The sequence below is a fragment of the Chenopodium quinoa genome, unplaced genomic scaffold (genome assembly GCF_001683475.1).
Source record: "Chenopodium quinoa cultivar QQ74 unplaced genomic scaffold, ASM168347v1, whole genome shotgun sequence".
Taxonomy (NCBI): domain Eukaryota; kingdom Viridiplantae; phylum Streptophyta; class Magnoliopsida; order Caryophyllales; family Amaranthaceae; genus Chenopodium; species Chenopodium quinoa.
This window is the reverse complement of record NW_018743850.1, coordinates 5,700,862-5,715,040: the sequence shown is the minus strand read 5'-3', so window position 1 is coordinate 5,715,040 and position 14,179 is coordinate 5,700,862. Positions and strand designations below refer to the sequence as shown.

General features: G+C 32.7%; 1 protein-coding gene and 1 long non-coding RNA gene across 2 annotated transcripts; both read left to right on the top strand.

The window, feature by feature from the left end:
* Positions 1–307: 307 nt before the first annotated feature.
* On the top strand, positions 308–1,733 carry LOC110685712. The gene is made up of 4 exons (XM_021862238.1): positions 308–451; positions 560–616; positions 941–1,138; positions 1,341–1,733. The coding sequence occupies exons 1-4, from the start codon at positions 308–310 to the stop codon at positions 1,731–1,733; spliced, it is 792 nt and encodes a 263-aa protein (XP_021717930.1).
* Positions 1,734–2,160: 427 nt separating this feature from the next.
* LOC110686085 lies at positions 2,161–4,070 on the top strand. Its single transcript, XR_002504152.1, has 2 exons — positions 2,161–3,460; positions 3,587–4,070. It is a non-coding gene; the product is annotated as an uncharacterized LOC110686085 (long non-coding RNA).
* Positions 4,071–14,179: the final 10,109 nt, after the last annotated feature.

Sequence of the window (14,179 nt, the reverse complement as noted above, 5' to 3'; positions counted from 1 at the left end):
ACCCACCTCGCCTATTATTTCTAGCCCTTCTTCACCTGCACACTTGTATACTCTACCTCCACTTCGTGGTGCTTCACCCATCCAACCAACTCGCCCACCCACCTCGCCTCGTGTTACACGTAGTCAACATGGCATTGTTAAACCCAATCCCAAATATAACTCTGCTAATATGACCATCACTTCTCACATATCACCGCTCCCTAAGACATATAAAATTGCTCTTATTGACCCTAACTGGAATGCGGCGATGCAAGATGAATAAAATGCTCTTATTAAAACAAGGACTTGGGATTTGGTACCTAGGCCTATGGGGGTGAACATTGTTAATTGTATGTGGTTGTTTAAACACAAATTGAAGTCTAATGGTGACCTTGAAAGGCGCAAAGCTCGTCTTGTTTGTGATGGCAGGTCGCAAGAAGTTGGTGTAGATTGTGACGAGACTTTCAGTCCGGTAGTTAAACTGGCCACTATTTGTACTGTTCTCAGCTTAGCTATGGCTAAAAAGTGGTCGATTCATCAATTAAATATCAAAAATGCCTTTTTACATGGTGATTTGCAGGAAACTATTTATATGCACCAACCTACGGGTTTTGTCGATTGGAGAGCACCCTCCTATGTATGTCGGCTTCAAAAGGCTCTATATGGGTTGAAGCAAGCTCCTTGAGCTTGGTACCAGCGCTTTGCGAATTTTTTGGTCAGATTGGGCTTTGTCATTGCTAAAAGTGAAAACTCAATCTCTTTTTACTTTCCGAAAGGTTGATGATATGACATATTTGCTTCTTTATGTTGATGATATTATATTAGCTACCTCTTCTGACCGGTTGTTTGAGGGGATCATATCTCAGTTGCAAACTGAGTTCCCTATGTTTGATTTGGGCCCCTAAGTTATTTCTTAGGGATTGTAGTGACCTGTACTCCTTCTTATTTGCTACTTTCATAGGAAAAGTATGTATGGGAGATTTTAGAGCGAGCAGGTATGGGCTCTTGTAAACTTGCAGCTATCCCAGTTGACACTAAGTCTAAACTTAGTGCAGATGCAGGACCACCTTTTCGGGATCCTACTTTGTATCGCAGTTTAGCAGGTACTCTTCACTATCTTACTTTCACCAGGCCATATATTGCCTATGCAGTACAACAGGTGTGTCTTTTTATGCACGATCCCCGGGAATCTCATTATGATGCTTTGAAATGCATTACGCGTTATATTCAGGGTACCATTGATCATGGCTTACATTTATATCCGTCTACTTCTCATCGTATTTGATTACTTACACTAACGCTGACTGGGGAGGTTGTCCTGATACCCGTCGTTCCACATTAGATTTTTGCTGCTTCCTTAGGGACACCTCGTTTCATGGTCATCTAAGCGTCAACATACTTTATCTAAATCGAGTGCAGAAGCAGAATATCGAGGCGTTGCAAATGTTGTCTCTGAGGCATGTTGGCTTCGTAATTTTTTACTTGAGTTACATTGTCCTCTTCGACAGGCTACTATTGTTTATTGTGATAATGTCAGTGCTATCTACCTTTTTGGAAACCCGGTACAACACCAACGCACCAAGCATGTGGAGATGGATATTCATTTTGTTCGAGAAATGGTTGCTTTGGGACAGGTTCGGGTTCTATATGTTCCTTCTAGATATCAATTTGCGGACATTTTCACAAAAGGCCTACCACGAGGTTATTTTTGGATTTTAGATCCAATCTTAGCGTACGACCTCCTCCCGCTATGACTGTGGGGGTGTGATAGATATTATAGTTACGATAATATTTGTCGTAGATTAAAATAACTTTTGTATATATTTTGTATCCTTATTGTACTAGGATTACGAGTCTTGTAAAACTCTATATATATTGATCAATGATACACACTCCATATTGAGGAGTTTTCCCGAAATCTAACAGAGCTAATAAGATTTAATCGGTCAAGTGAGTCAAGTCCTTATATGAAATGGTTCTTCCCTTTTCTAATGAGATCCTCATTAGTTTTTCTTAGTTTACTTGATTTTGTGTTAATTGAATTTGATCTCTTTCCAACAAATTATTTAGCCATTGATCTTATGCCCACATATATACATACTTGTAATTAATCAAATTTACTACAAGTACGTATTTTAGATGTGAGAAGGGTTTCTTTTTTTTTTTTTTTTTTTTTTTTTTTTTTTTTTTTAGCATGGTTCAAACTTGAGTGGTCGACTGTAATGGGCCAAAGCCCACAATACTCGTGCTTCGAGGCTCTCTAGTTATGTGTGACAGTGTGAGTGACTGTGGTCGTATTCCAGCTATCTTTTCTTTTCTTTGAATTTGGCCTCTTTTGTTTTTCTCTCTTATCCTCCTTTGCTTCTGCTTTCAATGTTCTTAATTCTCGCTTTTATGTAAACTTCTTTTCAGTTAAAACAAGCACCGTCACAGTGATGTACAAGTAGCATTCTTTAGACGAATTACAAAATCAATTCGAATGATGTGTGTTGTCGCCCTTCCTTAGAGATTCTTTTATAGATCGGACGTATATATAGAGATAGGTGCACTTAAAGGCAATTTAATTTAGGGTTACAGTCCCGGTCAAATTATATTGCTTAATTTGCTTGTAAGTTGTAATAGTACTTTTGGGAATGAAACTATAAGGATATATATGTTAGCAAGTTTCGCCCTCCTCTCTTGTAGTCATTTTAAGTTATACTCAGATGTCTCACTAGTTTAAATGGCTTCAACCTTTGAGTTTCGTTTTAGAGATAATCAACCGTTAAACACTATTGCCAAATTTTCTAGTTCTGATTCATGTATCTTTATTACCAATATCTTCCATTATTCCATCAAAACAATCCAAACACTGTGCAATCATTAAAATTAAAAAAAATAAATCCCGCTCAAATACGTACAATAGTCATACATTCAAAAAAAAAAAAAAAAAAAAAAGATGAACTAGATAGGATGTCTAAAATTTTATTCACATTATATACCTAAGCTAGGTGTAATATATTGAACTTTAGACCATCCAATATCCTTTAACCTTTCTCACAAGAAAGTTGAGCATGACATCCATAATAACAAAAGGTTAGTTTTAAACTTTAAAATGATCTAAATGTATGTACGCACTCAAACCCAACACATATTCAATTCCTTAACCCTTAAGCCAAATAACCAATAATCTTCTTATAATAAAGTTAACTAATTAAATCATTCAACTTGTACATAAAAAGGTGTTAGCCGATTCATTTAGTTAGGACAAAAAAAAACAACAGATCAAATAATAATGGAAGATAATTCAAGTACCAAAGAAAGATTATCCCATGTAAGCTCTTCAATAACACACAAAATAGGAGACTTCTTTCATTGTTTACATCTTCCAAGGTCTCTAACAGTGCCAGCAATAATACTAGGTTGTCTTCTCTTGCTTCTCTTATGTTGTTGCTGTTGTTCCAAAAGATCTGAAAGACCTCCTAGGATGATGATGGTTAAGGTTTGATGCATTTTCCTTGAAATTTCTTCCATGTTTTAGTATTGTATTATGATTTATTTAGAGTTTCCTTAGCTTCATCATAATTGTACCCTTTTTTATTTTTTTTATATTTATTTTTGTTACTAGCAATAAGTAAGCTAGCTAGCTTTGCTGCTTTCGAGCCGGGGTTTGATTTTCTAGATGCAAGCTCTGATGGAATGACTGGCCGAAGGACACAAGGCAGAGTTTTGAAATAGGCTATGGGTTCACGACTTTGTGTCTCCCCATAGTTAGGAGGATCTAGCAATATGGTAATAGTAAGGGATTATCATATAATAATTTTAGGTATTTTTCATATGTACAAATGAATAGCATTTGTTTTGGGTCATTAATTTTGTTTTATTATGGTTCATCTAGGTTCAGATTGGAAATTCCCTAGTATCTTGTACTTTGATCATGCATATATAGGCATATAGATAGCCATTTTGTATTAGATGATATGAAAAAAAGAAGGTGGTCTATATATAATTAATTGAAGTACTTGTATATGTTAGTAGGCTGTATCAATGAGTGTAGATAAAGGTTTCATGAATTAAGATGAATCATATATCGAGTAATTAATTCGAATTAAGGGTTGGTTCTTCTTGATTGTTTTTAGAATTACGAAGTATTTTTGAAGTGATAGCTTAATTAAGCTATTTGGAATGGGATGGAATTGATTCCAATTCCTTTCTTTGGTGTTAAGTCTTTTTACGTTACATAAGCTAGATATAATTCTATTCTTTTCTTTGGTTTTAATTTGCTAAGTTTAGTTAATAACAAAGTTAACATACTCTAGCTAGATTCCAATAGTGAGCTACACTTCTCTAAATTTCTAAACACTTTAATTGATATATACAATGCCTAAAAGTGAGTCCTACACGAAATTTTAATTTAGTTCACTATATCATGGAGTCAATTATATATCTTTTCCCTAATTAACCAATGTGTGTGTTTTTAATATCGTACACATGTGTAAGTCTTTCATAAGATTACAATGAAAGCTAAATGTGTGTAACTAATTGATTTGTGATTTGCGAACTATAATCTTACATAACGCATTCATGTTTATTGTTGATTAACTACTACGTACCATTTTTAAAAACGGATGACCTTCAAGTTAAGATATGATAGGTACATAGTAATAACATAGGTACTATATATATATATATATATATATATATATATATATATATATATATATATATATATATATATGTATGGTTGTTGCATATCGTTCTTTAATTTTATTTTTTCCTTTGTCGAGTATACTAAGTTCTCTTAGCTATTTTAAACCTAGTACAATGTTATAAACATATGGAAGGAGGCAAGGAGCCCTGTATACACACATGAATAACAACACAACGTGCGTGTTAAATGGTAATAAACTAATAACCAGTAACAAACGAAAGTTAAAAAATAGGTTATTCAATTCACTTTTCTCTACTTTCATACTTTTGACTTTTCAAAGTTTGTCTTTTCTACAACAATGGAAGAAACCATCATTCTTAGCTTCTTTTGATAGGAGGAGGAATGAAAATATGCTTCCCTTGTTTTTTTGAAATGTTTTTTTTTTTTTTTTCACTATTGGAAAAATTATTTTCCACCCCTATATTAACAGATGTTTCTATAGTGATTATACTTAAAATGACTATCATATTATACCTAATTTTCATTGGCCAATTTTTGATTTGTTTTTTTGTTGATCAAACTTATTAAAAATGAATTTTCTTTTTTAAATTTAATATTTTCAAAAATTAATTATGAAAAATAAAAAAAAAAGGCAAAAATTAAGAAAATTGATTTATGTACAAAAATGAATTTCAAAAAAGAAAAATCATTTTTCTTAAGTTTGACCAAAAAAAATTAATAAAAGTGGTAAATGAAAATTAAGTATAATAGTAGTCATTTTCTAGATGACTATACTGTAGCTTATTCACTTTTCATTAACCAAACAAATTTCTTATGAAAACATTTTACATCAATTTAAACGGGACATATTAATTCTTATAAATTTTTTTTTTAAAAAGAAACGGGACAAATAAAAGCATAATTAGTTACACAAATATCATGTACTTTTATGAAAGACTTCATGAGTATGACAAAGAGAAGCTTCGAATGTTCTACATATACATAATTCAAACGAAAAAACTCTTGACAAAATAAAAACCAATCATTAAAGAAAAGCAAAAGAGAGAGAAAGGAATGAAGATGACCAAAATTGAAAATTGCACATAAGATTAACATCGTTGGTTGGACAATATGACTAAGTTTCTGAAGAAATTAAAGTGAATCTTTTTTGGTGCAATGAATTTATTGTATGTGAATGATGAACGTACTTTATTTAACTTTGCTCATTGTAATTTGAACAAATTACTACACAACTTTAATTCATTTTGTTTGGGTGTGGGACCCTGGTAGGTTGCAATATTATACACCATTATACCATACTAATACTAATATACTATCTACACCTTTCTTTATTAATGTACTGCTCCAAGGAGGTAAATTGAATGATATAGCACCATGATATATATGTTCCAAGGAGGTGAATTGAATGATTTCATGTTATAAACTATAGTAGGGAACATATAAGAGCAAGTGGGAAGTGGTAATTGTGCAATTTTATAGAGATCATACCTGGAAGGACTAAGGAGGATATATCAGGAGTGACCATGCTACGTTTAGTTATAGTATAGTTTTTTGTTCGTTTTTGTTTGTTAGGGGCTAGAGCCTCTTTCACTTAAATTAAAATGAATGATTAATGCATGATGGAGATTGAGGTGAAAAAATGGCTCTAATAGTGGTACATTATCCATTAGTTTTCCCAACATTATTTCCTAAGAGTTAAATATTCGAGAGAGATTATTAGAATGAGTTAAATACCCTTAATCACTATAATGCATGTGAGATGTTCTACATGCAAAATTATGATTACACTCAATAAGTCAATAGCATGCATCATATATGGTCCAACTACAACCATTAATAGCGATGCGAATAAGGGTATAAAAAATGTACAATTTGCAAGTTGCAACAACTATTGCAACTTTGCTGAAAGGATCAGATGTTTTCATTTTATTCAATTGTCATGTACTCCCTCCGTCCCTAATTTTTTGCCCCATTTGACTTTTTTCGATCTCCAACAAGCGTCTTAAAACGGTTATATCTCCATTTTCACACGTGTAAGAATTATAAAAACTAAATATCAATAAAATGTACAATGAGACGTATCCAATTCAACAAGATCTCACATGATTATATTAAGAGTATTTTATGATCAAAGTTTACAAAATTTGACCCAGATTTATGCAATGGGGCAAAGGGACAGAGGGAGTATTTGTTAGATATAAATCTCTTTAAAGATGTCGTATGTTTTTGTTTTTGTTTTTTTTTTAATCAATCTTTGTTTAAAAAAAAAAAAAAAAAAAGTCTCTCGAATAGATTTACATAGAATTAATTTTTTTTTATAGATAAAAAATAACAATATAATGAAAATAATTCATCTTTTAAAAATCATTTTTAGTGACTAACAATCATTATTTCCAACTTACTAAATAATCCCAAAATAAACCCTTGCTTCCCTCTCCATGTTCTTCATTTGCTCTTATATTTTTGTTCATTTAATGGTTGAAATGTACTCCATACTATAGCTTGTGACCTTGTGTCAATGATTGTGTTTTTTTTAATGAATATCTATAATTATATACTTAAAAGTGAACACAAATTCTTATGTATATGTGGCTGGTCACACCGTGTGGCCAGCCATTACAGGGGTTACTTCGTTAGTGTAAAAGGGGTTACTTAGTCATTGTTAAAGAGGTTACTTTGTCAGTGTTATAGGAGTTACTCGGTAAGTAATATAGGGGTTACTTGGTCAGTGTTATAGGGATTACTTTGTTTTTTTTATAAGTAGTCACACGGTGTTGCCGATCACACACAAGATGGGCTAGCAAAACCAAGATGGCAAAAAAATTCCCTCCAAAAGTTTTTTTTTTTTTTTTTGTGCACCGAATTTTTGGTAATATATTCCATTTATACACATCCAGTAAAAATGTTATTCTTTAATTAATACTATACAATAGTATTTTCCTGTCTTTAACTTTGTGATTTAGTCCAATTTTCTATTAGTTGTGTAAGTAATATACATATAATATTCCCTCAATTTATTATTTTTTTTTTAAATTTTTGATTTTTTAAACTTTGATACTCTCTCTGTTTTCTTTAATCTAATATAATTATCTTTATATTTTGTGATTACAAAATAAGCATCCTGCTTTGCAAAATTTAAATTTTTACAATTGTATGTACTATATAGTGTTAAACTAATGTTAAACTGTTAATTAGGCACGAGACGTAATATATTACGTGGACTGGTGTTAGTGTGTGTTTGGGCCCAAGTTGGGTCACACGTGGCTTGTTATGAAGAAAACTTTGGGCTTTGTTAACATTGAAGCTTGAGCCTGTGTGCCAAATTCTCTATAAGTGATGCAAAAGTCATAATATTGTGTTTTTTAACAACAATAATACACAGAGTAAAACATACAGAGTAAAATCTGAAAAAATACTCGTAACAAATAAGTGAGATACATTCATCATTAGATATGCGAGACATGAAAAAAAAAAAAAAAAAAAAAAAAAAAAAAACTTTTTAAAAAGAGGGCAAGGGCAATTCCTTTTTCACTATTTTTTTTATTTTATTTTTAAAATTTTGGGTGAAGGGATTATTACTAATCTTTACAGCAGTAGTACCATTTTATGTTAAACTTAATGCATTTTACTTTTACATAGGATTATTATTTGAATAGTTTGCCTTGAAATTAAAAGGATTAATACCGAGTACTATGAAATATGAACAATTTCCTAAAAAAAAATAAAAAAATATGAACAATACCTTGATCCAGAATAATTAAACTGAAGAACATTAGATCAATACTCAAGCTGTAAGTTTGTCAAAAAAAAAAAAAAAAAAAAAGTTGTAAGTTTGTTGATAGAGTATATAAATCAATCTCGTGTTTCAACTATTAGCTTAAAAGTACTATTTAATACGGAGTAATATATGTATTTTTTTTTAAAGAAATATATATATTTGATTATGTAATCCGTATATAGTAATCCATACATGTTAATATTCAAGGCAGAGTGGCAAATCTAGGAAAAGCATCAGTTTTATTTTCTAGGTCAAGATCTGAGTTCACTTTTCGAAGGTTCATCAATTAATGTTTTTACACTTCATTTAATCAAAGCTAAAGGAAGGTTCATTGCAACTGAAGCGCAATTACCCTATTTTTCATTGCACAACAAAAAGCAAAAATTAAAGAATTACAACTTAGGCCATACTTAAGTTAGAATTCCTTTATCTTTCAAAAAAAAAAGTTAGAACTCCTTTTTATTTTTAATCATACTTCGTAACAACTTTCCCCTAATCAAAGGTTACGATAACAACTTTTCCCTAATCAAAGATTACGATGTCTTTTAATTGTACGGACAATTAGGAATTAAAACGAATTTTTAACTATTGATTTTTATTTTTTTAAAAACAAATTATATTAAAATTGTCGCTACTTTAAGCTAAGCAACACTTGTAGTCATGGTTGAAATGTAAGTATTTGGGAAGATAATTTTTCTTAGGGATTGTTTGGGTAGATAGGGAACTTCGAAATAGTTCATGATGTTTTACTTCCTAAGAATTACGAAGTTTTATTTGGTTTAAGACTTAAACATAGAAGTTTCACTTATCAAGCTAGTGTGAAGTTTCTATTAGCAATATCCTCTATTTCATGTAAAGCACAAGTTTTTATGGAGTTTCACTTCTTATATACTCGAAAGTTTTATGTCAAATCATTTATCAGCCAAGTACCTACCAAACAATTGCACATATATGTCAACCAAACAACCACTAATTTAGTTCTCAAAACCACTAAACAAAAATAAATAGTGCAAATAAAGTGATCTTTATTTTAAGGTACTACATACTTAATAAGCCAATCCATAGGCATCAGTTATACCCACACGTCTTATACAAATTCATCAGAAATACCAAAGATCGAACTAATTAATTAACATTTCAAATCCACTCATCTAAAAACATTTCACAATCAAACCATCCAACTAACTGAAGTAACAATACGATCATCTTAAAAGAGTCGGCCTATTAGCACGAAGATTAATAAAATAAGCTCTAGGATCACTTTCAAATGAAGATCTTGGTATAATAACTCTCCCACCTCTTCCAGGAGCCTTCATCGTCCTTAAAGATCTCCTTCCACAACAACAAAAAAACCAGAAAACCCTCGTGAAAATGCGGCACAAAAGCATGAAAAACCCCCTAATAAGGCTCCACACCGCGACCACAGCCGATACGATACAGCTGATAATCGCTGGCAAGCAGCAGCAACAAAACAAACAAAGGAAAATGACCCCGAGACCGACGATCACCAAACGGGGGAACGCCTCGTCGAGTTTGGCGAGTAGGGAATGAAATAAGTTGGGGGTCATAGATAGCCACTCATTGAGGTAGAGGAGGATTGTGTTAAAGATGTCATTTGGTGATGGTCTAAGGGATTGTATGGAATTAGGGTATTGGTTTTGTTTCAATAGAATGTGGTTTGCCATTCTCATTTTTTTTTTCTTAAAGCTAGCTATTAACCATTCAAGGCTGCTATATGGTAGTGATGGAATTATTAAGGGGGTCTCCGTTTATATCACTTTATATACAACTTTAATGAGACCCTATAGATTTTTCCTAACGTATTAAAAATCTAATTTTCAAAATAATTAGAGATAAGAGTACGGATTATTACTTAAAATAAAAATAAAACTTTGGTAAGTTTTTAAATTATTTAGATTGGCCAATTGAGGATGAGAGTGGACTTATGGAAGACTTACATAGTAAGACGTTCAGGGTACCGACAAGGCGACAAGTATAATAAAGACTATAAAGTTCTAAAGATTATTGGTTATTTGTGTTGTGATTAGTAGGAGCACGCCTTGTTGGTGAAACTTTATTATATAACCCCTCCCCTCCATTTCATAATGTTAGTCCCATATACTATTTTGGGTGTTTTAAAAAAATTTATCCATATTAAATATGTTCCATTTTTAAGTTATTTTTTTTGGAATTAATTGGTTATGGATTGATGACATGACTCTAAATAAGGAATCTCTACCTTGAATTATACATTAAGATAAATTAATTATGAATTATTTTGTACTTTTATGTTATATTCCAAAAATTCTTCTTTTCTTATTTTATGTGATTGATTCCATATAGGACTAACATTATGAAGCGGAGAAAGTATCTAATTTAATTAAATTGATACCTTGACCAAAAAGTGACGTGCATAAAAGTTTGGAGAATGATTCAATTGTATTGACGCATACCATACATCAAAAGTAATTTTATATTCCTCGTCTTTAATCTATATTGTTGATCCTGTAAAATTTGATGTTGAGTAATTAGGTCTTGATGATTACAAACTAATGATGATTATCTATCTAACATGTTTATTAATTTGTGCATAGAAAGAACAAGTTATGTTTGGAACAAGATACAAGGAACGTGAGTAATGACAAGTATAAATATAAGGAACTTGAGCAATATATAATAAGCAATAGAAGGAACAAGAACAATGATGAGTTATGGTTAATAAGCATGATGATGACGAAGGAACCATGAAGGTAACTATGTAATTAGGTGTTTCCATATGTTAGCTTCATGAGGTAAGTACCCTATGGATACATGAGTCGTATATGTGTAGGAGTATTTACGTGGCTTTAAGTTTAATTAGTTCTCTCACTTAAAGTTTGTTTATGACAAACAAACTTCAATCTAATGTTCTCTTAAATGTTTATGTGAAGACAAGAACGACTGACTTAGGTGAAGTCAATGGGTTGGAACATAGAAGACTTTAAGAAGAACAAGAGAGAATGAGTGAACCTAAAGCAGGTTCTCCCGGCCATGAGAACCAAACCACGAAGGAACTTGAAGGTATTCTCCAACGAGATCCTGAAGAAGCTTTCGGCAGGCTTTCCCACGAGAGCCGGAGCATGTTCCCTAACAGGTTATGAGGTGTTCCCTGACAGGTACACACAGGGAGCTTCCTAACAGAAGCATGACAGCAAGACAGCAAGTTCAGTGAAGCTTGGACTGCGAAGATGACAACAAGTTCCAGATGAACTTGGTCTGCGAGTTCTATCAAGGAATGAAGAAGAGTGACAACAAGTTTCGGTTAGGAACTTGGCCTGCAGTTCCAAAAGTGGAACGTTGCCCCAAGATCCAGAATACATCAAGACTACAAGATTCCAGAATAAGAGTTTCAGAAAAGCAACATGAAGACGGAGAAATTGAAGTATATTGCTCTAGAACTCATGTAAGTATGTTGGACATAAAAATCGGTATGGATCAAGTCTATAGAACCAAGGTGAACTCCATACAGTAAATGAAATTAAAGTTACTGACTTGTCAGGAACACAGAGACTGTTAGAGTTTCGAACCTAATAGGAACTTAAGTCTGCATGTCTTTAAAAGTCGGTAATAATGATATATATCGTTACCTAATACGTGTCATATATTTTAGAGATTTGGTTTTACTGAATAAAGATATTTATTTTCTAATAAATCCTTTTTTGAAAAAGATAAGTTTGTTTGGAAAGTATTTTAGCTAAAAGATAAAATTTGAATAAAATCTGATTTTATGTTAATTATATCTTATTATTATTGACATAATTTATTCTTAACAAAAAGATATATTTTTGGAAAAATTATTTTTAGAAAATATCTTTTAAACATATATTTTGATAAAACTTATCTTTTACGAAAAGAATTATTTGGGTATACTATAAATATACTCATATATATTCTTTCAAAGTTGAGGCTGGCGAAGTGCAGTGGTCGTGCTTAATGGTTTCATCCTTCACCACGAAACTAAGTCAGTCCTCCTGGTCAAAGTTCATATCAGGGTTTGGTTTCAGTTCGTCCAGTCAGTTCCAGACAAATCTAGAGTGTCCAGCATATTAGTTTTATCTCTTTATTCATATATATGTATTTAGCGTTATTCTTTGAGATCTTGTAATGGGAAAAGGGTTTTGAGTGGTTTGTGTATTGGGTGTGAGAGTTCGTGAGGATTCTCGGTATCATAACTGTAAGAGTGCAAAGTGTGAGCTTCTAGTGTGAAGCCGAGTAAGCTTCTAGCGAGAAGCCGAGTGAATAGTACTCTGGGAGTGCTATGTGGAATCTAAGTTCGAGACTTAGGTTGGGTAGGATAGGGCACTATAGAGTAGCAAGTTCAGTCAGGAACTTGTGAGAAAGGTCTAATTGTAATAGGTTGTAACTAGGAGTGTTTGGCCAATTATATTAAAGTGTTTGTGTTGAAAATCCCTTGGAGGGTTGAAGTTTTACTTCTAATTGGGCCCTAGTTGGTTTTCTCGTAAAATCCGCTTTGCATTGTCTAACTTCCTAACAACAATAGTTTTATATTCCGCGAAAATTAGGCACTAAGTAACATACTACAATTCACCCCCCTTGTAGTATACCATCCAATGCAAATAACATTTGAAACCTTTTATATACACCCAGGTGCAGTGGAGGATCTTACAACTTTTTTTATTAGGGGCCAGGAATTTTTAACATGAATCACTTTTTTTTAACACACACCAAAGATAATATTATAGATCAGGCCTAAAGGCCTTTAAGCAGCTTATTGTTGTTCATTATAGTACGACAGGAATTAAAAGGGGGAATGTTATTATAACATACACCAGCATTCCCTAACATAAGACATAAAGCATAAACGTAGTAGTACTAGCCGTCATACTTGGTGAAAAATCAGAGGTAGGAAGCGAGTGCCCAGAAGCTTGATTCCTCAAGGTAGTGCTACTAGTTGCGTTTTGGGTCCCTAGAAAAAACATCTGCAACAGGTTTGGGTGGGTAGTAGTAGTATTTTAGATCATCCTCCATCATTTGAGCTCCCATTTTAGCCAATTAGTGAGCAACCGCATTGGCTGGCCTCTTTGCGTGAAGGATGATAACAATCCAATCCTATTCCAACATTTCCTTGATATCTTGAATAATCATCCCGAGTTCGTGGTTGAGAGAATCCTCTGCATTCACAAGCATTTTCTGTAAAGCCTTGGCATCAATTTCAAGCTCGAGATGGTGGAGATTGAACTTTTTTGCAGCAACAAGACCTTCTCTAATGGTAATCAGTTTGGCCGCTTCCGGAGAGATTTCCCTAAGCTTCAAGGTAAACCCAACCAGCCATGAGCCATCATCGTTCCGAATTGCTCCACCACCAGCATTGCTCTCCCTTTTCCAGCTTCCATCAGTGTTGAGCTTTTTATATCCCATTTGTGGAAGTTTCCATTTAGTCGGAGGACTATTGCTCATTGAAATTCCAATTCTGGTCTACAAAATTTTGTTATTGCAATAAAGATCATTGTTGAATTTCGCAAATAAATGCTGAATTCTGGTCATTAACTTCTCAAAAACTGTTGTGTTCCTGTAATTCTACAAATGCCAAATACCAATTGCAAAAATATTCTTCCATTCACTTTTTTTTATTGAGATTAAAACAAACCCAATCCCACCATTGATTATTTTGAAATTGATTCATATCAATTTTATTTGCACCCTTAATTTTTGCAAAAACCATATTCCAAAAACCCGATGAAGAGGGGCAATCTCTGAAAAGGTATAGATGT